Source organism: Accipiter gentilis, chromosome 12 (assembly GCF_929443795.1).
Source record: "Accipiter gentilis chromosome 12, bAccGen1.1, whole genome shotgun sequence".
Lineage (NCBI taxonomy): Eukaryota > Metazoa > Chordata > Aves > Accipitriformes > Accipitridae > Astur > Astur gentilis.
The window spans coordinates 31,924,037-31,950,856 of NC_064891.1; the positions used below are offsets into that span (position 1 = coordinate 31,924,037).

General features: G+C 40.3%; 3 protein-coding genes across 7 annotated transcripts in view; 1 reads left to right on the forward strand and 2 right to left on the reverse strand.

Annotated features, from left to right (window-relative positions):
* LRIT3 (leucine rich repeat, Ig-like and transmembrane domains 3) overlaps positions 1–3,357 on the reverse strand; it is a 34,829-nt gene extending 31,472 nt beyond the window's left edge. Inside the window, exon 1 of the mRNA XM_049814887.1 lies at positions 3,354–3,357. The gene's annotated coding sequence lies outside the window, so the exon portion shown is untranslated. The remainder of the gene's footprint in view (positions 1–3,353) is intronic.
* Positions 3,358–4,086: 729 nt separating this feature from the next.
* Positions 4,087–9,813, reverse strand: GAR1 (GAR1 ribonucleoprotein). 5 transcript variants are annotated; one of them, XM_049814894.1, is made up of 7 exons: positions 9,705–9,813; positions 9,037–9,238; positions 8,802–8,956; positions 6,646–6,705; positions 6,099–6,234; positions 5,062–5,172; positions 4,087–4,722 (listed from the first exon to the last, which is right to left on the reverse strand). In XM_049814894.1, exons 2-7 carry the CDS (start codon positions 9,218–9,220, stop codon positions 4,709–4,711), a joined length of 660 nt encoding a protein of 219 aa, XP_049670851.1. In that variant the 5' UTR covers positions 9,221–9,238; positions 9,705–9,813; the 3' UTR covers positions 4,087–4,708. The 5 variants fall into 5 exon arrangements, with proteins under 5 accessions (XP_049670851.1, XP_049670850.1, XP_049670854.1 ...); XM_049814893.1 differs by having other exon boundaries at positions 9,724–9,783; XM_049814897.1 differs by having other exon boundaries at positions 5,062–5,136; positions 9,724–9,782.
* An 808-nt stretch (positions 9,814–10,621) lies between these two features.
* CFI (complement factor I) lies at positions 10,622–25,674 on the forward strand. The gene is made up of 12 exons (XM_049814888.1): positions 10,622–10,748; positions 12,367–12,685; positions 13,922–14,066; positions 15,387–15,565; positions 16,575–16,685; positions 18,257–18,373; positions 19,560–19,604; positions 20,106–20,209; positions 20,849–20,964; positions 21,682–21,956; positions 23,093–23,194; positions 24,709–25,674. The coding sequence occupies exons 1-12, from the start codon at positions 10,689–10,691 to the stop codon at positions 24,924–24,926; spliced, it is 1,791 nt and encodes a 596-aa protein (XP_049670845.1). The 5' UTR covers positions 10,622–10,688; the 3' UTR covers positions 24,927–25,674.
* The last annotated feature ends 1,146 nt before the right edge of the window (positions 25,675–26,820 follow it).

Consider the following 26,820-nt stretch of genomic DNA (forward strand, 5'->3'; position numbering starts at 1 on the left):
TGCAGTTCATAAAACAAGCCAAAAAGATAAAGCAAGGAATTAAGTATTAAAGTATACAGATAATCTAGAAAGTTGGAAGCACAGCTCCTAAGGCAGATAAAATATGGCTTACCACGTTGCTTTTTAATACTGGCATAAGAAAAAAAAAACCACAACAACACAACAATCCAAAACCTCAGGCTGTTTTTATCCTCCAATATCAGATAGTATTACTAGTGTCAGAGGGGCACTTTATAACCTCATGTGATGCTTTTCCTTCCCACTTGTCCCAGATCAGTTGCAACAAATCACATTTTCTATTTAAGTCCATTCTTAAATTAGTAGGTATCTGTATAGATAAGGGGCAATGCAAAACTCTTCACAGGGTTTAGCAAGTTGCTTTCAGTTATGTGTAAAGTATATTTTAATCCACAAGTGATGAGAGTAGAGAAACCTACCGTTTGCGTTAAAAAAAAATAAATAAAAATTTTAAAATTGAAAACCAAAATAAAATCTCTTTCCCATTTTCAGTGCTAAACCACGCTAAAAAAACAAAACCCTCCTACGTTTATTAAGCACAGCACCACTAGAGGGCTCTATAAAGCAGAACTTCCCTTTAATCTTATTTTCGCAAACAGATGAAAATCGTTCAAACCCAATGGAAAACAAGTTAATAAATTACTTTTTTCCCTCCCTCACAGAGACTTAAACTGTTGATTAGAAAAGCTTGACTCTAAAGAGATTTTCAGCTGACTGAAGAAAACGCCCTGAAAAAAATACGTGACTCCATAAAGCTTTTTACTTGCCATACCTTGTGCAGTAGCTGTACCTTTTTTTAAAGACATCACCATTGTTTCTTACCAAGACAATGCTCTGCACAACCGCAAATAACTTTGCACCAGTATGTATGTGACTATCCAGCACTGCATACTTCAGGCAAACATCCATTATTTTGTGTCAGTACTAGCGAGAATCCTTTCTGTTCTACAACAGCCAGTGCTCCAGTGCTGCAGACATATTAGAATATCCCAATTATTTTCTGCACTTCAGCAAATTTCTCTGTCAAAGTAACAGCAAATCTATGAACTATATTAAGCCATCCTATCCCAGTGACTACAGAAAACACAAGGAGGAAAAACATCCCTCCAAGAAGGAATGCAGGAGTACTAAAGCCATTTTTGGTAACAATTTAAGCTTTACAATACACCTCCATGTATTACCTTCTGTTTAGCAAGGATTTAGATTCCACATAGAAAAAAAATATAAACCCAGAATTTCAGTGTGGCCAGGCCAAGAGGCTCAAGGTATTCTAAATACCTTTAAGCAATCTGATCCTAGTGATTTATCAGCTGTCATTTTCAAAATCAGCTGAAAGTCAGACCCTGTGTCTGGGTCAAATACTGCAGTGGGTAACACATTCACTTGGAACATTTTGAAAGCCGGACTTGGTTGTTGAATGCTCTGCCTCTGTCAACAGTGAGCATATGCAGACACTAAGTGGACAAGGAGACGGGTAGGTGACACCACTCCTGCTGTGTCCTGGGTGGGAAGCCAAGCACTGTGGGGTACGCTGAAGCCTACCTTCTTCGTGAGCTTCAGAGGAATACTGCAGGACAGAAACACCCTTTGGGCTGCTGGAGCGGGTGGCAGGTGAGAAGTTCTTCAGGTGGCCCAGCCATTTGCCCCGAAGGCTGCCAGCGAGGGGAAATCAAGGGAACACCAAACCATCATCAAGAACCTACACTGCCACTAACACCTCTCCCCCACCTCCTTTGCTTCAGACTGCACTGTGACTTCTTTTCCCCAGACACTACAGCTACTTGAAACTTCCCCTTTCTGCCAACATACCTGTTTCTGTCAGGGTGGTGGTAAGCCCACCTTTCCTATTCTCTGCAGAAAAAGCCTAGGACATCTGTAAGCACATATGTAAAACTCAAACACTTCACTCACTAGGACCAGGAGCACAGTGACAGAATCACAGATTGGATTTGAATAAAAAGTTCAAGACGGAGAGGAAGGTGTCATATAAGATTAGAGAACCTGTATTTTAGTTCATTGTAGCACTACGCTGTAGACAAGACATGTCTTAAATTTTTTTAAGACACTGAATTTTCATCTATTACAGTTAGCAACTACCTGCATTAGGAGGGCAGGGTCATGCCATGGCATAGAGAAAACAAGGCAGAACAGGGACTAGATGGGCCTTGCCACAACCAAACACAATTCTTCCCGATTCTGGGGAAGGGGTGGGGCGGGGGGGGGGGGGGAAGGCACCACCACATAGCAGACATGTCCAGACACTGCCTCCTCGTATGGCAGCTCATTTCACACCCAGTCACTGAGGACATTCTTCCATCAGCACCTGAACATCCTACAATCTCCACAAAGATCCATTACACATTTTCTCTGGGTACTTGTGTTAATCCCATCCAACATTATTTATATGTGTAGGGCATGCCATAATGCTCCTCATCATTTCTCAGCTGGGACTGCAATACAGTTCCCAATAATCAAGAGGCTGGTGTTCCCTCTAGAGTTGCAATAGATGTTGTTCTTTAACCCCTCCACACACAGATGTAAAATTCTTTGCTTTCTTGCAGCAGCTTCAGACTGACTCACTGCTCCATCTGCTGTGAGATTCAAAGCATACACTTCTTGTCCTAGGCTGCAAGATGGTACTTCATGCAATTAAAACATCAGCTGTCACGTCATGAAATTTAAAAGTGATGGCAGTAGTCTTCTGATACCCTGGGATAAAGTATGTCCCTAAAGCATGCAGTAAGAATAGCAAAGCAGAACATGAATTTGGGTATAAGATCAAGGACTGTGTTATGTTAGTCTTCCAAAGCTTGAAAAATAAGGGAAGATCTAAGTAGCTACCCAGGACTAGCTACTGAAGCATCAGTGAATATAGCACAGCAGAGGTTGCAATTACAAACACAACAAAAGACATGATAATTCCAGCTCCACTGCAGGTTGGTATTGTTCAACTGCAACATGGTATGCCAGAGATGGAACGACTTGCACAGGGTTTGTCTAGATAAAGGGCAACCCTACAGTGCCTCAAATCAGAGCCCTAAGTCACTTAGGCCCAGCAATACACTGCAACAAGTCTAAACATCTTCAGAGGTCTGGATTTAACTGACCTGGTTAAAGTTAAGTCTGTAGCAATACCAGGAATATAATCAGTATCCCTCAATTCCCGATTGTGCTGCGGTTGAAAAGTAGGCTCAGTTTCTTCTCACAAAAGCAGATCTAGCAGAAATTCCAATGTTTTGTGGTTTGTTTTTTTTAAGCTGAAGAACATTTTTATCTGTTATGCTATGCAGCATCTGTTCAGACTTAACTGAATTCTTGAACATTTGTTTTGCTACCTTGTTCCAGAGATTATTCAAACTAAGTCACGTTTGTTAAAACGACCAGTTACACTGCAATCCTGGTGCTGACAAATTACCTGTTTCTTTTTCTTATGCAGAAGGCTAATATAACTCATTTGCCTGTTACTGCATTCATTAATTAAAAAATACAAGTGTACGATCAATTCTGAAATGTACTTCTTTCCACAATGAACAAGATGTTCAAAATACTTTCATGTAATTATTCTGCAGATCCCTTTTCAAACGTGCTTGGTATGAAAGTCTGTGAACAGACTCCTGGGTCTGGATGAAATCAAGGGAGATTCTACCTTTCTATTCCTATTTTATTTCCAAAGTTAGAGTAGAGAGGCACCCTGTTCTCCTCCACCCTTAAGAAGGGGCAGTTAGTACCTTTTCAACAATCCTCATAATGCATCCAAATTTTAATTGGATTGGAGAGCAGATTCGTGGAATTTTTTCATGCCTTTTTTAAGCAATACTTAACTGAAAGCACTGTGTGCAGAGGAACCCTGTGATGGGCTATCTAATCTTAGTCCTACACAAGCTCAGAGCACCAGAGGTGTGATGCCAGGACATCAAAACCTCAAGAGAGACAGGCTAAGGAGGAGGTGGGGGCAGTTAAAACTCTTAGCAATTTTAGTATCAGTGTAATTAGGTATAATTAGGTGACTTAAGAATAACCTTGTCTGATTCATTAGATAGCTTCTACAGAAGAACACGTCTTAATGCCTTTGGCTTTCATTGAAATTTATATAGAAAAATCCACAAAACATCCTTTGCTATCTTCCTTTCCTTTTATACATTATTATGTATAAAAAAAATTCTATCAACACAAAATTTTGAAGTTTAGTTTGTAAAAAAAGGTTCACAAAGGTTGTTTAAATGGCACGTCCACTTTAGAGCAACCCAGAAGATTCAATACAAAAAGAGGATGAGAACTAGGGATCAGTCACATGTAGGTAACAGGTTCATACTGACGAGCGTGCATGTAGTGAACCCGTAGGGTTTTGTGAAAAAATATTTCAATTGATTGTTTACTCCAAACTCCAACATGAAGTCAAGCACTGACAATGTCACTTGTCAGAAACAAACAGCTTAAGAATAACATTGAATCCTGACTTAGTTACAAAAGTTCAAGTATATTCTGAGCAGTCTTCTGTTCTTCGCCTGGGGCTACACTCTCCTCATTTGCTGATCAACAGTCATTAAGTGTAAAAACAGTTGTCATTTTACAGCTTCAAGTTCTTTATAAAAAAAGAGCTTTTTCAGGGTGCTTTACAAAAATTTTTCCTTGTTCTTCACTTCTGTAGATGATACGGTAAGACAGCGGGGAGATACTTGTGGCTCCATTTTTAATATCCTCTTCCTATTTTAAGAGGGAAGAAGAAACAATTCACATCTTAGATGCATTTACAGCAAATAAATTATATACATAACACTAAAGGAGCTGTTAGAATAAAATAATTTATCATCATTAGCTGTTCTCACAGTCCTTTTTGAATGCAAAAAAACTAGCATGGTCTTACACAGCATCAAAAAATGCAGAATACTATGCTTCGATTTAAGCTAGCTACTGTGAGGCACAGAAACTTTTTGCATAAAACTATAAACATCTGTAAGAGATTAAAAAATACTGTTTAACATTTAAAAGCTTTAGATATCAGGAGCCATTCTTACTACTGAAATGTAAAAACCACACACTCACCCCGAAAGCTTCCTCCGCCACCTCTTCCCCCTCTGAATCCTCCTCCTCCTCCACCTCTTCCTCCTCTGAATCCTCCTCCTCTTCCTCCACCTCTTCCTCCTCCAAATCCTCCTAAACATAGAAAAGAAATTACACTTTGAGGAGCATATAAATTCTTTGTCATGTATAACAACTTACTTCATTGACAGCTTCTGAAAGGAAAAGAACAACAACAAAAAACCGGAAACTGTCAATTGCTGGACAGTTACTAGGTCAATTACTAGTACCTTGTCACTGCTAGGGACCATCTGCAGCATTTTAGATATTGTTTAATAACTGATATACAATATCCAAAATACTAAAGACACTAACAAAACTCCATGATAAACTTCTTTCATAAGAGTATAAAACTAATTACAACTATTAATTAATGAATTACAACTCAACAAAACTTTGAAACACTTCTGCCTTGCTGCAAAGAGGCAGGGTAGGGAGAAGAGGCAAGAAACTGCAATGTAAGAAAAAAATTAACTTCAGCTTTAATTGACGAGTACATCACAAATGATGTTGAAAAAGCAAAGAAGAATGAGATCTACCAGGTCATTCATGCCTCTCAAACACTGCATTTCAAGTATTTTGTCCAAACTAGATTTTTAGAACATACTAAAAGTACAACTTTCGCTGACAATTTTGAGTGTGTATTATCTACAACTTTTTACCACAAGTTTGCTTAGTAGCCATGCTTTCTGTCTTTTATAAACCAGCATAGTCTCCTCCCTAGGTTTTGGAGCTGTTCTTTAGCTAGCTACAGAAGCCTAGGTCTTGCCATTGGAGAGATATCACCATCTCTTCCGTTGAGCCATCAAACAGAAATATGCATAACATTTTTCTTTGCAGTACAACTGTTGATATTCAAGTACTCAATGGCAGCTTTACCAACACCCCCCCTCCCAAAAAAACCCAAACCCCAAAATACCTGCCCCCCTTTCCCCCCAAAATGACCCGCCCCACACCAAATAAAAGTCAACATTCTCCAGCTTCCATTCTTGGGATCTTACCTCTACCACCACCTCTTCCTCCTCCACGTCCACCACCACGTCCTCCTCTACCACCTCCTCTGGGAGCACCTTTTTCTCCAGGTGGCCTTGGCAAAAATCTCTGAAGGGGTAGCAGCTTTGCTGGATCAATGTAAAACTGTAGGAAGAGAGTTCCATCAGGCTTTGAAAATACCAAGACTAAAGAGCACATTAATGTCTCCCTTTACAAATATCCACAACTGGGTCTCAACCCTTTATGTCCAACTGTCCTCTGCAAATAGCCAAATAAAGAAAGCACGCAAGAATTAAACCAAAGTGTTATAAAGTTATTAAAACATAGATGATGCTTGAGTTTCATTCGCTACATCTTTTTTTGCAAGGCAGGGAGCAAGAAGAATGTGGCAGATACAAAAGTGAAAAGGAAGAGGAAACGAATACTTAATGTTTATAAAGGACAACTAGCATTTAAAGTTAATAAAAAGTTAATAAAGCTTTTATTGTCTGATGACAGAGTAGATTTATCTAACTCATGACATGCAGTAGAATTCCGTTATTGAGATCGGCTAACCTTTTGCATTTTTTTAAATGAAGAGGCTTTCATGTTCTCAGACAGTTTCACTGAAAAATACTGTTAGTTTCTTTAAGGAACACAGCAGGAATAAAACATTAGAAATTGTGACTTTGATTATTATATGAAAAGCACATTCAGATATTTTCTAAATTAGTATTTTATAAATGAAGTTAAACATCATCACCGCAAATGAAAAACTACAATTAAAAGATCAGGAGAAACTATTTCCAATTTTTCTCATGGTTTTTTCAGTTACAAATACAGTGTTTTGTGGCAAAATCATTTCTTCCCTCCATGTATTAAAGCATAAGGAAGAACATACCAGTGGAAAGAGTACATAAAAACATAATTGTAAAGAAACAAATTTGTATAGCAAGTGATGACCCCTTTAGGCCCAGGGTGACCTCAAGGCTTATCTGGAACAATTTATATGCTGCAGGGGCTCTGCTAGTGCTGCTGCTGCTGGGTAGTACAACTGCCTGGCTGTGGAAAGGTAAGAGCCAGCAGGGACTGCTGGACCAACCACATGCCCAGCCTCATTCTACAGTGAAGTGGCAGGCACTCTCTGTAACCCCACATGCAGTCTTCCATGAATCATTTGGCTCTCTAATATTTAAGGACATTGGTTCGGGGTTCCCAAGATCAAAAGGAGCTGCTGGCCAACTCTGCTTAATTACAATTCAAAATTAAATGGAGAAGCAAGGAGCTGCAAAATCCAGTAACGTATTTTCTTAATATGCTGTTGTAGGAAGGAAGCAAGTTTCTGGAATTCAAATAATTCCAATACAAAAAGTAAAGTTGCAACTTAATACATTCAGAGCGTGCGAGTGATTTAAACCTGCACATTTTACTTCACATTTAATGTGAGAGAGGAAAATGCATACAGCTAGCTACTGATGCTCAACCAGCCAACACAGGCTAAGTCTTACTGCCACATTAAAGGGTTACTCCCCCAGTTGTCCTGCTTTTGTCATGGATTCTGTCAATCTGGCAGTGACAACAGAATGGACCCAGTGCCTCTGTCTCAACAAGCTTGCTTTGCAAGAGGACAACCTAGCACAAACCCACTTTTATTGGCAGTTTAAGTAATAAGCTGGACAATGAGCAATAGGACTTCCTAGCACAAATTCACCTTTATAATTAATAAGCTGGAGCATGAGCAAGGTCCTCTAATGCACAAAAAAACCCCCCACTCCCTTAATCCAACTCTATTATAGGCAAGTAATCTATAGCAGAAAATGTGGTCGAGTAGCTAGAAAAAAGTAACATCTCGAACCACTGTGGATCCAAAAGACATCTGCCAGTACTGGTGTTGACTGAAAACCTCTGCCCAACTGTCCTGGTTTTGGCTGGGATAGAGTTAATTTTCTTTCCAGTAGCTGATATAGTGTCACGTTTTGGATTTAGTATGAGAAGAATGTTGATAACACACCGAAGTTTTCAGTTGTTGCCAAGTAATGTTTAGACTAAGCCAAGGATTTTTCAACTTCTCATGCCCAGCCAGCAAGAAGGCTGGAGGGGCACAAGAAGTTGGGAGGGGACACAGCCAGGACAGCTGACCCAAACTGGCCAAAGGGATAATCCATACCATGTGATGTCATGCCCAGTATATAAACTGGGGGGAGTTGGCTTGGTGGGGGCTGGATGGCTGCTCAGGAACTAACTGGGCATCATTTGGTGAGTGGTGAGCAATTGTGTTGTGCATCACTTGTTTTGTACACTCCAATTCTTTTATTATTATTATTGTCATTTTATTACTGTTATTATTATCATTATTATTTTCTTCCTTTCCCTTCTATTAAAATGTTCTTTTTTCAACCCACGAGTTTTACTTTTTTCCCCAATTCTCTCCCCCATCCCACTTGGAGGGGGGAGAGGGAAGTGAGTGATCAGCTGTGTGGTGCTTAGTTGCTGTCTGGGGTTAAACCACGACACCAACATAAGGTAGTCTGTCATACTGGAAAAGCTTTAAGTTAGGCACGTAATGTGAATGCGTCACCTACCGACACCATCAGTTCCAGCTAGACTTGTGACTAACATCTAACCGGTAGCCATGCCTTGAACTACTTTAAAACCCTAGAGAAATTCCATTTAATAATCAATCACCCTTCAACAAACCCATATGGCACATCACGCATTTTTTCAAAGGATACAAAATCTCTCAGCTGTCCAAAGATTTCATCCACTTTGCCAATCTGTTCCTTATTATCCAAGTACACTGGGGCATTGAAATAAGGCACCTTGTTTTCTTCTGTTTTACATTTACAAACAATGTCATCTTCGCACGGATGCATGAACTCTCCCAATACTGAAATAAAGCACAAACAAGCTAAAGATCTGGAGCAGTCATTCTAAATTAAATAAATACAATCTCTTCACGTAACTTACAAACTACCCTTTCTGGAGGCCCCTGGTCGTATCCGCCTCTGTTGAAGCCTCCTCGTCCACCTCCCCGTGCAAAGCCACCTCGTCCACCGCGATTAAAGCCACCTCTGTCACCGCCGCCACCTCCTCCACGACTGAAGCCACCTCCTCTTCCTCCTCCTCCACCTCCTCTTCCACGGAAAGCCATTCTCTACGGCCTCCTAAACTGTGGACAGAAATCAGCCGTTTAAGATGTAAAAGCTGGTTCACGTTTGATTCGCGGTACAAATGAAAGCCTCCTGACAGCCTTGTTTGTTAATTTAACGGTCAGCCACTCCAATCCCCACTAAAACCACGCAGGCACGTGAAAACGCCAAGTTTACACCTCAGGTGCCATCCACCGCAACGCCTACCTGTAAAAAGCGACTCGCAGAGACGGCGTCTTTTTTCACTCGCACACCCGTGGGAGGGTCGAACGTGCTCTCCAGCCCCAGCACAAGGCTGTGCAACCTTCCAAGCGGCGGCACAAAGCGAGGACATGCACACCCACAGCGCCTTTCCCGGGCGCCTCACGGGGCCCGCGGGGCGCCGCCGCCGTTGCCGGCGCTCTGGGTGCGGGGATCCCCGCCGAGGGCGCCCCCCCCCCCGCGGCCCGGACCCCCGCCCGCGGCCCGGCGCGTCTCCAGCCCTACCTCCTCACACACGGCGTACCTCCACACACGGACACAGACGCGAGGGGGCGGGCGGGCACGCCGCCAGCGGCCACTCGCCTCAGCAGCACCCGCCGCCACCGAGAAACCGCCCACGCTGCCGGAAGCGAGGCTGCCTGCCGTAAATGTAAACGGCACCGTCGCAAAAGGAGCCCCAAAGCAAGTCATCCTGCCGGGATACCGCGGCCCCTGGCGTCCCGAGCGGTCGGTTGTTGCCGTCTAGACGCCGCCGTCGCCTGCTCGGTGGAGGGTGCCGCCATCGAGAGCGTCGGCTTCGGTCTGAGCGCGCGGCTGTGAGGCGCCGAGCTCCAGGGAACCGGCGGGGGGAGGAGCGCGCGCCTCTCCCTCAGGCAAAAATCCCCTGCCCGAGGCGATTTGGGGAGGGGGATGCTTTGGTTCTGCTGGCTTTAATGACAGCGTTCCTGGAAACCGACTTTCGGGAAGAGTGCTTCGGGTCGTCTGACAGAAAATTCTCCACACAAATCGCGCAATGTGGGTTTGTAAGCCCGCCGAGCATGCAGTGGCCGCGACGGGGATATGAGTGCTTCTCCGTATGGATGAAGACACCTCTCTCTCTCACACACATAAAAGCACACTTATCTCTTGCAATAATCTGGCAAAGATGAATGCCTGCCATCGGGAGAACCAGCGTGATGACTGGATCAGTCTCTCTCTGGCAAAAGAAACGCAACGTGTCTCCTTCACAAGTGCTTCCTTTTAATCATTTACTTTCAGGGCTTTACTTTTGTTATCTCGTCCTGCACTTACAGTAAAACCGGTTAAATTGATCCCTCTCTTTTGGAGAGATCCGGTTTGTCAGTTAATAGTTGAGGCTCCTGTACTTTATTTCTAAACATGCTTTGAAATATTTTACTAACGGTTAAAAATTAAACTCAAGTCTAACAACTGACATTCAAAAGAATCCCAGCCAGAGGAATCTGTCTAAAAGAGAGATAAAATTTCATCATGCCAGTGGTCCCGGTTTTCTTGGTTTTCTTGTCTCTCTCTTGGTTTTGTGGATCAGAGGTAAGAATTTATTTTATTGTGGTAGCAGCAATTTATTTCTAAAAAAAAAAAAAAAAAAAGTAAAAAAGCAGTTTATTGTTACAAAGGCAAAACCAGTTGCTTTTTTAAAGTTTCCTTTTGTAGTATTTGTGTTGCACACATTTGTTTTAGCCCAGCTTGAATGTTTAGAGCTTGCTATTTCTCTTTCATGTCTTGATTTTATCTGGGCTTTACGCCAACAGGCTTCTGGAAAAGATTTTAATCATGATCCAATCCTAAACCCAATTTGCAAGCATGGGTGACCACAGAAAGGTGCTGCAATTTTCCCTGCCCTCCCACTTTTGAGAAATGAGATTCCAGCCTTCTAACGTAGCAACATGGTACATCGCACTGCATGAAGGTTTGCTGCGGAATGTCTTCTGGCAGAAGTGTCCCAGAAAGCCCATCTGAGCTGAGCGTTCAGCATGCCCCGAGTATTTTGGAGAAATCCTTAGATAAAAATCAGCACCTTTTGTTCCTATTCAGGAGAAACTCTAGTACCATATTGGAGTTATGCCAAGCCAGATCTGGCTCACAGTTTGGATTGTACTGACCTGAGAACAGCAGGAAGAACTTAGTAAGATTATACAACTGTTAAAAGGGGGCTTGTTGGACTAAATTCTGCCCCAGCAACATCCCCGCTGACTTTAGTATGGCCAGGATTTCTTCACAAGAACTTTAAACTTCAGCTCTGTTGATTCAGTTGACACAGTCAAAGCTGATAAATCACATCTGACAACTAACTTTTCTCTCCCATTTTTATGCAAAGTCTATCCCTATATATTTTTCATGTTTCAGCATTCTTCTTACCCGTAGATCTTAGTAAGCAAAAGCACTCAGCCAGCAACGAAGTCACCAGATTGCTGCACAAACACAGGTGCGGAGTCAGTCACCTAGAGGCAGTTGGATGGAGGGTCAGAATCTGTACTTGCAGTCCAGTGATGACCAGCAACCACACTGCAAATGCACTGTTGTGCAAGATACAGGAAAAAAGCTTATAAAGAAGGGCACTTATTTTTCAAATTTCTTGCAGATACTTGTTACTTCAGCAGTCACATGGTGAAGCAAATCATTAATTTTTAGATGTATTTGCTTCTATGTAGTTCATAAATATTTACAGGTGATATTTAAACCCAAAGCCAACCAAGCCAATAAAAACGTCTCAGAAAAAATACGTTGCTATTTTTTCTGTTTTTTTTCTGGTGTTTAAGTCCGCTTACGTTTTGATTTGCTTACTATCCCATTGCTGCGGTGTGTTGTAAACCACTAGATAAAAAATGTTTAGAATCTGCTGTGTGCTTCAGCTGATGTTTGAAAAGTAAAAAGTTTGTGGGATACCAGTAAGAGTGAAGATCATACCAGGTGAATGATCCAAAAGGAAAAGAAAAAAAAAACAAAACCAGAAAAACTGAGAAAGACGAGCTGGCCAAAGACAAGGGAATAAACACTATAAATGGTATTTAGCAGCTTTGTGCTCGTAAGATAGGAAAAGGCTTATGAATGAACACTTTGTTGAGGTCAGTAAAGGGATCTACAGAACTCTGGGTGCAGTTCTTAGTCTTATTCCCCCCCTTTTTTTTTTTAATTTTGTGCCTTGCAGAATGTAGCATCTTATGCTGAAGAAAACCAGTTTCAGCAGGTTGAGCCTGCCGCGCCAGCTGAGCAAGGCACCTACCTCATACAAGAATGCTTAAGCAACCAATACACACACAAATCCTGTAAGAAAGTTTTTTGTCACCCATGGGAACGATGTGTGGAGGGAAAATGCGTTTGTAAGCTTCCCTACCAGTGCCCAAAGAATGGCTCTTCAGTTTGTTCTACCAATGGAAGGTACTTCCCTACTTACTGTCACCTAAAGAGCTACGAGTGTCAACAACCCAAAGCAAAGTTTCTGCACAAGGGAAAATGCATGTCTGAAGGTATTAACACCTCCTTTTCCAGAATGTTTCAGTCAGTCATTTGTGGCCAACAGCTCAGAAAGTCTGTTCATTTCCTTGCACTAGTAAGACCATGACACAGAAAATGAGAAGTCATTGAAAATGGGGAGTATCTGTTGATTTTCATAAAAATAAAGTGATTGACAGGCCCAGGTCACTCCATTGCTGGTATGTTGCTCAAATCATCAGGTAGAAAGGGGAGAAATAGACAAAAGAAAGAGCTCAAAGGTTTCCAAGCGGGGTGTTGACTTCGGTGGGAGGCACCGCCGGAGAGGGGCTGCTGAGAACATTAGCAGAGAGGGTATCTTCTGAAGAGGGACAGACCTCAGAGGAGCAAGAGTCCAAGGAATGGAGCCAGGCTGCTGAGGTGCGTGTGGGAGTGCACGGGGAGAAGGTAAGCCATGTTCATCTCAATCATCTTCATGCTGAGGATTTCATCAAAACAGAAAGCTACTGTCCTGCAAACCAGCGGTAGTTTTGTGCACTGACAAGCAGCTGCTTGTTCTCACCTGCTTTTTAGGCTGCACCACTCTGCTTTATCAGCTCAGTCTCCGAGTGCAGGGAGAAGTGGCTCCTGCTAACTAGGTGGGTGGCCTCAGGAGCAGCAAGCCAGGCCCAGGGCTCTCCTGCCCACTCTCTCAGTACCACCCCTCCCCTTCCCCACACAAGCAGCAGCTCAGCCCATCGCCCTCAGGGTGGCAAAATTCAATTCTGCCTATTCCACTGAGAAGGAGTGGAGAGCCCCTGTGTGTTCCTGGTGCATTCTCTATACGGCTTCACTGAGCTGAGGACCTTAGCTCCACTGTAAACAGGGGAAGTTTTGCTACACAGGTCATAGAAGCAGGATCTGGCCATCTCAATTGAAGTGTTACTGGTTGGTTATCAAAAGTCCTCTAATGGAAGTCATTATATTAAGATGCAACCTTTCCTTGGTAGACCTCCAGGTACTCTTACATGATAGAAGTCATTACCTTCATTTGTCCTGAAACTGGTATATTCTGAAAAAGTGGCAGGCTCAAAGCCACAAAGTCAATCCTCAGAAAAATGTGGAATAATGCCTGAAGCTTCCGATTCCCAATCTACTGTTCTTCCCCTACGAACTTTGGCTGTCAATACAAAATTAGTCCTGATTTGTTTCTGTGCTGTCTTTCCACTAGATACATTTATATAATGATTTTATTTGGGGATTTTTTTTATTTCTGTCTTTTTTTTTTTAAGAAACATTTTCAATCTCTGTGGGCCATGGAGATTCAAATTTGCTTCGAGTAAAACCTATGAATCAAAAGAACTACATTTTTGTATGTGATGGTGAATGGACTATGAATGAAGCAAATGTGGCTTGCAAGCACCTTGGCTTTGAATTGTAAGTTTGGGGAATTTATCTCTGGATAACTGCAAGGGATCTGAAAAAGTAGCAATGCTTACATAAGTGTCAGTCACAGTCAGCCAACAGTTAAGACAGAAAACTTATGAACAATGTATTGGCTACAGTATTGGCTACAATATTCTGATAAAGCTTCTCGAATTGACACCCGAGAGTGAAAGCCAAAACATAGATTTCTGTGTTCTATTACAGGTTACAACTACAAAAATCATAGTTGTTTTACTTTTAAAATAAAGTTGAAGACCAATGCAGACGTTTTCTCTTGGGTCTGTGTAAGGGAAAGTGCATAGATGGACCATCCCCAAGTAGCTCTGAGCAATAACCTGCATGCAGAGAAAAGTTTCTTACAACAGCTGACAACAGGGTGCAGCTCTGTTTTGCCACTTGCACCAGCCAGGCTGGCAAGAACCAGAACACACAGTTTTTTTCTTCACCCCTTGCCCCCACTGCCATTTCTTGTTTTGGCCCCAGGGATGGCTGAAGCCACACACAGCTTGGGTTTTTTTCCTGCGACCACACTGATGACCTAAGTTGCACATTCAGCTCCTCATAAAGAGTCAACTCTATATTCTGTACATAATAATTTTACACATATACAAATAATTTAACTTAGGAAGGGCCATCTCCCCAACCCTACCTGAAGACTAAAAATGCTACTGCAGTGCCCTAAATTGTCTTCTCTAGGTGAGAAGCAGGTATTTCCTAGTCCTGATCAGTATCTCTTTAGATAGCAGAGAAGGGTTTGTCTTGGGACAGAGCATTCAGCACTGGAGTCCCATTGTAAGCCTCTCTAGTTACTTATTTACTTGATCCATATTTCTTTACGCTAGAGGGCACATACACTGTTAGGAGTATACCGCTCAGGTAAAACCAAGGGAGATAAAATTTATTAATCCCAGCCTTGCAGTGGCCTGAGCTTCCTCAATATGCATTGGTTTTGATGACATCAAGGATACTTGACCCCATGCAGGACAGTTTCCAAATTATGGCTCACCTGTGTCCACACACAGACAGAGATCTGAGCTTACAAGTTTTGCTACGTAAGGAGACTTTTCTATCCATCATGATACACAGTGACTGTCATAGAGCTACATATGGATTTAGGGACAGTTCTATGTGGCAACCTGCAAAAATTAGCACTTCTACTTACCTCTAAACGATTCCATGGGAAGTCTGCTTTTTCTTAGCCATGACCAAAATTCTTTAACACTGAGGAAAATCATATAAATTCTAAAGATTAAAAGCAGTGGATAATCCATTGTGAAATTACATAATTTGTTATTATTTGTATCTTCACAGAGGTGCTGAGTATTACCAAACCAATTCCAGCATCACAGAATCTGCCTCAAATTCGTTGCACTGTCTGCAAATAACTTGCAGGGGCCTAGAGACAAGTCTTGCTGAATGTCACATAGAGATGAAATCAAGAGACAGTAATGAGGGATTTGTTAGCCTCCAGTGCCATGAAAATCTAAGAGGTTAGTAGGTTTTTTAGGTTTATATCTATTTGGGGTTCTTACATTTTAAGTTTCTTTTAAATAATTAGGACCTAGTTTGCTGAACTCCCAGCCACAGCAAACCTGCACTGAAACCTTTTGATTTTTTTAAATAATCCTTTTGCAGACTTTAAGACAGTTGAGGCCATCTGGAATCAAGACAGTCTTGAGTTTATCAGTTTGGAAAATCACTGTTGCTCCTAAAGTATTTTTACAGATATTTCCCAAAAGTAAATATATTTCACCCATGGTTCTGTTTGTTCGCTCATCCCTTCCAAGGGTACCAAGGTATATGGTATCCCACAAGTCTTGTCTCTCTGGGGTTAACTGGTGAGGAGAGAGGTGACAACCTCCTACTCACTGCTTTGTCTGTGAAGGAGATCAATTACAACACTAGTAGCACTGTGGCCAGACAAGCATGACTATAGCGGAACTGCTCACGTCTTCTGGGGCATTTTGGGACTTCTCAGTTTCTCACTGATATAAGGGGAATCAAGTCCTTGTTTTGACTCCTGACAGCTTTCTATGTAGTGGGCTTTCTTTGGCACTGATAAGCATCAGCCTGAGATGGTGCTGGTTAGCAGAGCTATGAATCGTCTCAGGTTTTTCTTATGCCACAAAAGTAGGAGTTCACAGGCTCTTGATGATTTCCTTCTAGAGGGGGATCAGCTGTCATTTTAATCACTTGAATCATTTACAGTGGGTTTGAACCGATCATTTCTGGTTTAGTCCTGGTCTAGAAGAAATGAAGTTCCCTTTTGCCAGGCTACTCCAGTTTGGAGGAGGAAAATAAGTGGTCACACTGAAAGCTTGATGAGAAGGTGATTAAAACAATAGAAAAGATTCTTATATACTTTAGTGGGTCCCAGAATGCCTACTGCTGAGAGGCCAAACTGCTAACAGAATAAAATGCACAAGCAGAATATTTCCGTGGGCAGTTCTGAACCTATAGACATTTCCACACTAACTTAATTTTCATTGTGCTGCACAGCTTGTTCAGATGGTGAGTTTCATTGTGTCAACAAGAAGTGCATTTCTCTGAATAAAACCTGTGATGGAATCAATGACTGTGGAGACCTAAGTGATGAACTGTGCTGTAGAGGTAACATTTTCCTTTCTCAGCTGTTTCAAAATCATTTCAGCAGAAAACCACCCCCAAATAATTTTTACAGTGATGTAACACCTAAAGTATCTTTTCCAATAAGTCACTATATTAAAGCAATCAAAGTATACATAGTTCATGTATACACAAGTGCAAAAAAAGTAGGCATAATATAGGTTTTTGAAGCAGGCAATGGTTCTCTGAGAATCTGGATTTCCTCAGAGGATGAGGACATAAAATGAGATTATTTAGGAGGCTGTTAAACAGTGATAAAAAAAAGAGCCATGTTAGAATGAAAGTGTCTCTTTAGTTGGGAAAAATCAATAGTAATTAAACAAAGACACTGTTTTTCCAATGAACTATCTTTAAACCAAAGTAAGGTCTCTCTTAAATTTATTACTAATGCAAGATTATCCATAGAATATCTGTGAACAATTCCTGTCACATTGCTTGTTCATGAGCGGTCATTCTTTCAGCATCTGCAATTCCAGCTGTAACAATTTTGATTAGAAACAAGGAATGGATCTAGCATGAGCTGAATGCAGGAGAATACTTTCAGAAGCTGGGTTTCAGGTGCCAAATGGTAATGTGGGTTACAAATCCCATCACTATCCCTAAATAACCTTAATTTTGTAGTTTTACAATTGTCAGTAAATTTAATCTGATAATCATGGAAACACAGTCACAGGTATTTTAGGAAAAAATAATAAATACCTGTGGCTTCATATATTTAGAAGACATTTATCCAGATTCCACTTGACCAAAATAGTGCTGTTTCAGCTATATGGGCTGAAAACAATGCTTCCTGGAATCACAAGCAGTATTTCAACTGAGTTCAGTGGTCTTTGGATCGTATTCGGATATCTAGATACTTTCAGAGGACTACCTTATTTTCTGTTAAAGACATACATCCTTCAATAGTACACTGACATAAGATTATAAATTAGCTCAAGAAACCCTGCCATAAATTCAAGCACTGCTTTGCTTTTGGTAACATACAAAGTGATCACAAGAATTAAATGAAGGGTATTCTCGGGTTTATAATGTTTCATATAATCACAAATTTTAGAAGAAACAAGTTATTAAGTCCAGTATCTTCAAAATAGGATTCTTGATTCCTAACCCTGCATTTAGGCATTTAGCTCATTCAAACAAAAGCCAGTTTGGACTCTGATTTTGGGGGTGGAATTTGACCCAAGCATCATAAATTCCTCATTTGAGATGATCAGTAATGCTGGCAAAACTGGAGGTCCTTTGGCTGAGGTTGAGTGTGGGCATGTTTTGTGGATGAAACTGGTAAGGAGTGATACCAAGTTTAGAAGTACACTACTGAACTGGTTACAGAGATCCACATTTCTTAAGTCTTAAAACTTTCAAGACTGTAAAATGAGGAAAGCTAAGTATGCATTTCGTTTTACACTTACAGAGCCTGCTTTTGTGATCTATTTATGAACAGCCAAGTCCCCCATAACATGGATATTATATTATGTTTATATTTTAAAAAGCTAACTATGTGAGCTTGCTGAATCACATGATCCTGTAAATTTACATTTGTAATTCTCCTGTGTTAGAGTGCAGAGACAACAGTTTCCACTGTCGGTCAAATATCTGTATTCCGAATAAGAATGTCTGCAACAAAGAAGCTGACTGCCTCACCGGAGAGGATGAAGCTCGAATTCTCTGTGCAGGTTTCCTTCTGAAAGATGTTTTTGTTTCTTTGCTTTCATTCTGCTCAATTATAACTAGAGACTACACAATGCATATTATTAAATTATTTAACAGATTAGCAAAACCAAAATGCATGCAAGAATTAGTCTTACCAATGTTATATTATGCGTAGTAGGAAAAAAAGGTTATGTAATTTTCCTCCCTTTCCTTCTCGAACAGAATAGCAAGAAAACTAAAGGAAGGAAAAAGTAGATGATGTTTTAGGAGGCTTAAGGCAGATTACGTCTTTTGCTTACGTAGCCATCTATCAAACTGGTATCCCCTATTTGTGAAGAAAGCATAGACAGGGCAGGCAGAAATATTTTCCTCACAGATGAGGAATTCAACTAGTTTGTCAATATACTAATTCTTCCATGCTGTTCCCCTCACTGTTGAAAAGACCTTGTTTTGTTTTGAAATTACAATGTTTTTCCTTGCTCTGATAAGAGACAAAGTCTAAAGCCAAAAAGTAAACACTATTGCTAAGTGGTAATTGGTAAAGGTAAACTGAACTCTAAATGTAAACATTACTGTCAGTAACATGAGAACAGACCCAACCCTCAACCTCCATTTAGGAACTGAATTCAATGGGCATTTTGTTTGAATAAAAGCTGACAAACCAGATTCAGGAAGCATTTAATTTACCTCATGTTGAACACCAGCCCCTTACCCTGTTAAAGGAGGCACACAGTACACAATAGCATCATCTAAATTGGGGGGGGGGGGGGGGGGGGAGGATCCTGTTACCTAATGCTCCTTTGGGCTTTAGAAAGTCCAAAAAGTTGATGGGGCAAGAGGAGTAATTTCTGTTGTTTCCTCGTGGAGAAGAATGGGATATCACTTCAGACATCAAAACCCCAAAAAAGGCCATTTCTCAGGGTGTCTTTGCAGAAGGGCTCCCTAAACACGGAAAGCAGAGTAGATGTCATGTAGTTACAAATGAGTATCTGTGGGATGTAGGTCATTTGTAGGCTGAGCAGCCAGAATGTCTAGTAGGAAAGGAAGCAGCAGGCACCGGGCTGAGAGAGTATTGCTGTCCATGTGAAATGCTGTGCCCTTATGCATTTAAAATGTGTACCACGATTTTGGCACACAAACGTATATTCAAGTAATAGAACAAATTTAAATGTTTGCCAGTATTTTTAGTATTTTGTTATTCTACTACAGGCAAAGGCAAAGACAAAGGTGCTGAAAAACACAGTATGGATGAAGGTAAGTGTAACTAACTCTCCAAAACCAACAGCATACCCTCTTGTTACTGGCTTTCTAGCTACCAGCCAGCTGGCCAGATCCAGAACACTCAGATATTTGGACTTTGTGATTTGGTAATATACACTCTGGGACTTACTCTTTGTCTCGCTTTCCACTAATTTCAAGAATACCATAATAATTCATCCTGGCTGAGGACTCACTCACATCTGCATGTTTTGGCAACTGGTGGAGGTAAACCCTCAGCAAATCTAGGGGAACTGCTTCAAAATTATTTGCATGAATGCAAGCAGCAGTGGAAAATGAAGAGAAGTAATGTGATGCTAAGACACAGGCAATTTCCAAAACAAAAACAGATGCCAAAATTTTTGGTCTTTGCTTTCCTGCTACTTCAGCTACTGGCATATTCACAGCACTCAAATTTTCACGATAAAGATAAACCCAACTCTGAATAGAGAGAACAGATACCTGAATTCTGAGACACATTTTCCCTTTTTGTTAAAGAAAGAAAAATGATAAAGACGCTTCTTCCCCAAGTACACTGCGGTCTTACAAATCACACATTAACTCGACGGAAAAGAATCGTAGGTGGAGAGATTGCAAGAAAGGTAAAAAACCCCAAACTTACCAGATATGAGTTTGTTCAGCATCAATTTAAATGGGCATTATTGTCCTTCCGTTAAAATGTACAGAAATAACAAAATCAGCTACAACACTAATTTCATGGTTTCCAGCAGTAGTGGCATTGCACTGAATGAAAGTAAAGAGAAGCACAATTCATAAAGTAAAATAAGAAGTTGCAAAATTGAGCTTTACAGTACAAGTACACACTGAAAATGATTCAGCAAAATACTTAATACTATAGCTAGAAATAACAATTCTGACAAAATGGATTTAAATTTGCACCTTTGAAACACAATACAGTAAAAAATGCTATACTTGATCATACCAGGTAGGGTTCTACATCTGTTTCTCTGATTGCAAGGGGTTTGTTTCATGACAGAAAGCTGGAGGGAAGGAGGCATCGCAAAAAAGTCAGAAGACTGAACAAAACTACTGCATTTTAGAATAGATATCCTTTATATCAGATGGAGCCCAATTCACAATTTCTGGATAGCAGATTTTTTATTTACAATCAGATATATTCAAGGAGATGAGGCGATACCAACAAGTGTGCTTCCCTTTATGCACTAAAAATAGTACAATTATTATGATTTCATATTATTTGGTGTTTGTTGTTTGAATAGGGTGAATTCCCTTGGCAAGTGGCAATTAAAGAAACTGGCAGTGAAGGTGCAACAGTGTACTGTGGAGGCGTTTACATTGGTGGCTGTTGGGTTCTGACTGCTGCACACTGTGTCAGGTAAAAACAACAAACTGGGAAATTATTTTCTTCTTGCAAGGCAGAAAGATTGATTTGGGTATTATTGCCCTTCTTAGCTACCTGTTTTCTAATTCCTATTTGCCTATTGAATAAAACAGTTTAAAACACTGACTCACCCACATGAACAATGGGGAAGATTCAGAGAAAGTAGAGTATTTTGGCAGTGAATAGAAACATGAAAAAGTAATGATGAGTTTGAAGAGACAGCATTCTTCCGTCAGATAGTAGGCAGGCAGGAAAGGTTCACCGTAACCACTTTGCCTGAAAGGGAGATACAAGGGACCTCATCTCTTCCCCATCTCTACCCTGGGGAACTTCAGGATCTGTTCCCCGAGAACATCCCTCGGGTCATGTATTCCCCAGAACAAGCAAGAGCATCCCATCCACATCTGCTCACTCTTCTTTCACTTGAAATCAGAGAGGCATAAATGCCTGCTCTCTCTTTGTCACAGCACTGAACACAGAGGCTGGCCTTTAATTTTTTCTGTATTAGTTGCAGTACACAGCAGTGTCACCTGCCTTGCGTTTGCTACACTTCAGAAAAACCTGGACAACAAGTCCAGAAAGAAACTATATGTATATAATATGAATTTTTATTCTAGAGAAACTTCTATAAAATACAGAAGTTTACAGCTAGTTGAAATGTACAGTGTGCTAAGCACCAAAACATATTTTATGTCACTTCTTTTTTTCCAGGGCAAATCGAGTTCATCTGTACCGTGTCTGGGTTGGACTGCTTCATACAGTACTGTACGACAAAGAAACAGATACTTTCAGTCTAAACCGACTGATAATCCACGAAAATTATAATGCGTCAACTTACGAAAATGACATTGCTCTGCTGGAGCTGAAAGGTTTTGGGAAAGGAGAATGCTCCCAGCAACAGATCACACCTGCCTGTATCCCCTGGTCAGACTATATGTTCAAGGCTGGTGACAGATGCAAAGTTTCTGGATGGGGACTAGAGAAAGGTATTTGCTTTAGTGCTTACTACAAGAATGTATTATTTGTATCACTTGCTTTCTAATTGTGGTGAGCTTTCATTTTGAAAAGGCTGAAGAGTAGTTGTGCACAAAGCACTCAGAAGAGGCTGAGTACAGAAAATAGGCTGTGGTTCAGCATTCAGCTATCACTGTTGGTTCTCTTTTCTGTACTGCTTCCTCTGCTGTTTCACCTACTTAGTAAATTGATCTGGAAGACACCCCTGGTTGAAAACTACCCTGATAATAAGAAATGTTCCTTTTGGCAATCTAAGACTTCTATTACCTGTGGTGACCTGTTAATGACATTTAACAAGTGGCGGTTAGTAGCTCACAGTGGCCCATAGTCACAGCCCGTCCTCTTGTCTGCTGCCCAAGAGGATCTGAGCTGCAGCCAACAGTTATAAAACTCAGCACATCTTGTCTCAGCCATGTTTGACTTTAGCCCAAAGATGGTTGCAGAGACACAGATAAGCCAAATGTAATCACGTTTTCAAAGATTTGGGAAGCGTTTGTTTTGTATCACAGTGATTACAGCCTGGTGTCGGGAGCTACCACATACTGGTTGTGAGGCTTTCCCTGTGCATACTCAGTAGCAGTCCATAAATCAAATGCAAAGTTGGGAACTACTAGCAAGTGGACAGAGAACAAAACAGAGAATCTCCTTAACCTTGTGAATACATAGTTCACCTGTATCTTCAGTATCTGGTCCATCCATCTCGAAAAAGACAGAGTAGAATTGGAAAAAAGGTAACAAGGATGATCAGAGCCACATCTCTGTTTCCTAGAACACAATATACCAGTTTCCCAGTGTCTGAAAACCTTGATATGGAAAACAGAAAAAACTGAGGAAGACAAGGAAAGGGAAAGGGTGAAAATGTCACAAGATGAAAGTACTGTATTTAACATTGCAATTAAACCACTCTGCTTTTACTTTGAAATACATGTCCAATGTACTGCAATTCATATGGGGTAAGTGGCAGTGGCATTTTAAGCTATCTGCTTTATTATGTTGAAGATTATATTCTGTAGATAAGCAAATATGTAACTTTCAATTTATGATATTAAATGTGTCTCGTATACTTAACCATTTTTAATTTAGAAAAGTTTATTCTTTTCTTTTCTAGGTTATACCAAACAATATATCCTCAAGTGGGGCAATGTTAATTTATTCCAGAATTGTTCTGAAATGTATCCAGGACGATTTTTTAAACAAATGGCATGTGCAGGCAAGCATCAATTTTCTTACTATAATTTCTCTACCATCAAACCCACTGTTTATAAGGTCAGACATACTGGCTTAGAATCTTTTAGACTTGGGAAAGACAATAAACTGATTGCCATGGTATCACCATTAGCAAAATGCTAGCCATTGGAGCCTAGATGCATCCACCATTATGTATCTATTTATAAACAGAGTTAAGATGACAGTATGCCAAGTTTATATGTTTATGTGGGCAAATTTCAGCATGCAATTTGAGTTATGTTTTCTAAATACACAAGCACTTCACAGCCCACTGAACTTCCTACCTTTGATTCTGATCCAGCAACATATTTAAGCAAATGCCTGTCTTAGAGCATGTTAGTAGTCCCGTTGACTAGAATGTGACTATTCATCTGCTTAGACATTTGCCACTACCACACTGCACACCAGGAAAAATACGATTTAACTTTTCAAACTAAGATTAGTCTGGCCCGGAAACTGGTTGTCACTCCTAGTACTAAAATAAGGATTTTGAATACAGATTTTTTGCTTCTCATGTAATGAAAGGTATAGCCAAACACATGACTAAAAGCGCAATGAGCATTCAACTTACAGAGCAGATAGTTTCAATTGTTCTTTAAATCAAAAAGTAAAGGCAATATTTAGAGAAACTTAATGAGAAAAATAAAAAACAGATATAAAAGCCAAGTCATTTGTGATAAATTCAGCATGACATCTATAAGATAATTGGGTTTGTCTACTGTGCAAGTTCCGTAACTTATCTTCTTGATCTCCAGTGTATTTCAAGTGATCATACCAGGAGGGAGCAAAGACAGTATCACATGAGACAACATCAGAAAAGGGATATCTGGGGTTAGCTTCCCCTCCCTGATGCAAATACAAACTTTGGAATTAAGGGCTAGTATCCATGGGAGTTAGTTATACAAGCAAATATTAATTAAACTGAGTAAAGTTTAATCCCAGCATTCACATGCTCTCCTTCTTGTACCTGCCCACCTATTTTCATAAAGCTGGTAGAGAAAATAATTTTGAGGCCTCTGCCTCTCTGCACAGCTTTGTACAGATGAAACTGGCCAATGAATTATTGGGTGGAGGACACCAAAGGCAGACATGTAGTCATACACACATTACAATAGCTCCATTTCCATAGCAATCAGCCTACAAATCTTTATACCTTTTTCCTCCCGCTTTTGTTCACTTTTTATGAGCTAATTCTAATGATATAATAGGCAATATGGCTGAATTCTTCTCATTGCACAGGGTAAAACAAGACTCACATCACTGACATCAAAGCAAAGTAAGAGAATTTGGGCCAGCCACAAATGTAAAGAGAGGCTCCGCACTTAAAAAGAAATGAGAAGTAATAGACTGAACAGGTTAGGAACCTCCTGTACTGGTGACCATTAGACAAACATCTGTCAGGAAGCGACATGGACCTGAAAAACCTCCTGAGCTCTGTTTTGTCTGCTAGCTTGCATATGAACTTATTTTTGCTTTTTATTTCCTCTTTTGCTTCAGGTACTTATGATGGCTCCATAGACAGTTGCAAAGGCGATTCAGGAGGACCCTTGGTCTGTTTTGATGCAGAAAATGTGGCATATGTCTGGGGTATTGTGAGTTGGGGTGAGAACTGTGGGGAGGCTGGTCACCCTGGCGTGTATACAAAAGTTGCCAGCTATTATGACTGGATTAGCCATCATGTGACAAGGAGTCTCATTGCACGGTATAATATCTGAAGCTTGGAAAATTAAATACTTCCTTCTTATCACCCATGCAAAAATGAACACTAGTCCTTTTTTACAATCAGCAGCCATGTAACTTAGCAACAATTAGTACAAATCTTTAAAGAATATATTTTGAAAATGAGTACCACAATTTTGCAGAAGCCCGTAGGAAGAGAATTTTAGAGTCACATGAGTCCACAGCAGAAGTCTCTAATAAAAGCACAGAAATGAAAATATCTTTTTCTTGTTCCTTTGGGTTTTTTCCACATTTCACATTACATTTCAATTGCGGTTGTTTATTTAAAATGGACAACCATACTGAAAGCAGGGGCTGGAAATTGACTGCACTGGCAATACGTGAACTTCACAGAAAGGACAGCAACCAGAGTACTTTAAAAAACTTCCATCATCTCAAGGTCTAGATCACTAGAAACCCTCAGGATGCTGCCTTACTTGGCAGATGATTCCTTAGGCTTACTGTGAAAGTAGACTTCAGACCATCTATTAATTGACAGATTGACTATGATCATGAGATTTGTTGTAATGCAACAATTACCCAAATAATAACTCTGGTGGTAGTTTTTTCAGCTACAAACTCAGACAATTTTTATCTAGTTAGCACACCTCATCTGATCGTCTAGCATGGGGCAATTTTTGTAGCTTTAAGTTTTATTAATTTAACCGCAGCTGGTCACAAACAACAAAGGAATTTTAAAACTTGAATCTTCAATTTAAATAAAAAGCATCTCTACTATCTTAAGTTCTCTGTGTATGTATATATATATTTCTAGTATCCAACAAACTTTTAACATCAAGTAGGATTTTACCGCATATATATGTATTTTTTACATATATATACAGGCACACATACATATACACACAACTTATATAACAACATAAATATATAAAAATAAAAAGTCTATACATTATACATATAGACTTAATTCTGCAAAACCAAGTTACAGATCTAAAGTTAAAAATTACGACTTTCAGTCATAAACCCCTCCACCAGATTCTCAAATTAGCACAAGCTTCCTACACCAGCATACAGAAGCATGAAATAGTAATGCCAAGAAAGAAAATCCAGGGCCTGATCCTGCAATGTTCAGTCAGGGGGAGTTTTGCTACTGCCTTAGCTGACCCAGAACTGGATGAAGATAACGGGCCATCAACAAAACCGGAATGATTAAGCAGAAAATCCTTCTGCTTTCACCAATCCTTGTGAGGAATAAACGGCATCTGTTCACACAAGACAGTTGTTGTGGTCATGTTTTTTCTATAATTCACCATAGTCTGTTTCAGACATTTTTACATTTTCATTGACTTTATCTTCCAATCTTGTAAAAACCCCACATCAGCATGAATTTGTCCTGTAAAGACACTGTCAATCACCAATAACTAAAGTAAGGGTATGAATTGCTTCTCTTAGCCCCCTCCCAACAAGACTTGCTATTTAGGAAAGCATTTAAGTATATTCCTACACAGGAATTATTTTGCTGAATCAGGGTCTTCGTAAAGTAATCATAGAGAAAAGCTGTACAGGTGTAGGAAGAGCTCCCTCTTTTGTTTGACTTAACTTCTGTAAAGAACTTTTCCCACCTATTTCTCCAGTTAACTACTATTAAATGCTGAGGTTAGCAAGAAAAAACAACAGTAGAATATTTACCATGCTCTGCCTGTTGGTCTGGAATTCTCTTGGTTTTCTTTCCATTTCCTTTTCTTCTTTACAGTTAACTTTGTCCTGAACATACTACTATGTTCTGAGGGATTCCACGCATCTTAAACCAGAACTTTCATTACAAACAGTAAAACAATTTCCACATGGTTCCACTTTAGCTCATCTTTGAAGCATCCAGAACTTAAATATAAAATTAATAAAAATTTTATAATGAAAAACCCTGACCAC

Coding starts and splice junctions, on each gene's coding strand:
- GAR1 (XM_049814894.1), bottom strand. CDS start 9,220: ATGGCTTTCCGTGGAAGAGGAGGTGGAGGAGGAGGAAGAGGAGGTGGC. Junction 8,957..9,036: donor GCCTCCAGAAAGGGTAGTTT/GTAAGTTACGTG, acceptor GCTTTATTTCAG/TATTGGGAGAGTTCATGCAT. Junction 6,235..6,645: donor CATTTAAAAAAATGCAAAAG/GTTAGCCGATCT, acceptor CTCTTCCTACAG/TTTTACATTGATCCAGCAAA.
- CFI (XM_049814888.1), top strand. CDS start 10,689: ATGCCAGTGGTCCCGGTTTTCTTGGTTTTCTTGTCTCTCTCTTGGTTT. Junction 18,374..19,559: donor AGCTCGAATTCTCTGTGCAG/GTTTCCTTCTGA, acceptor ATTCTACTACAG/GCAAAGGCAAAGACAAAGGT. Junction 23,195..24,708: donor TAAACAAATGGCATGTGCAG/GCAAGCATCAAT, acceptor CTTTTGCTTCAG/GTACTTATGATGGCTCCATA.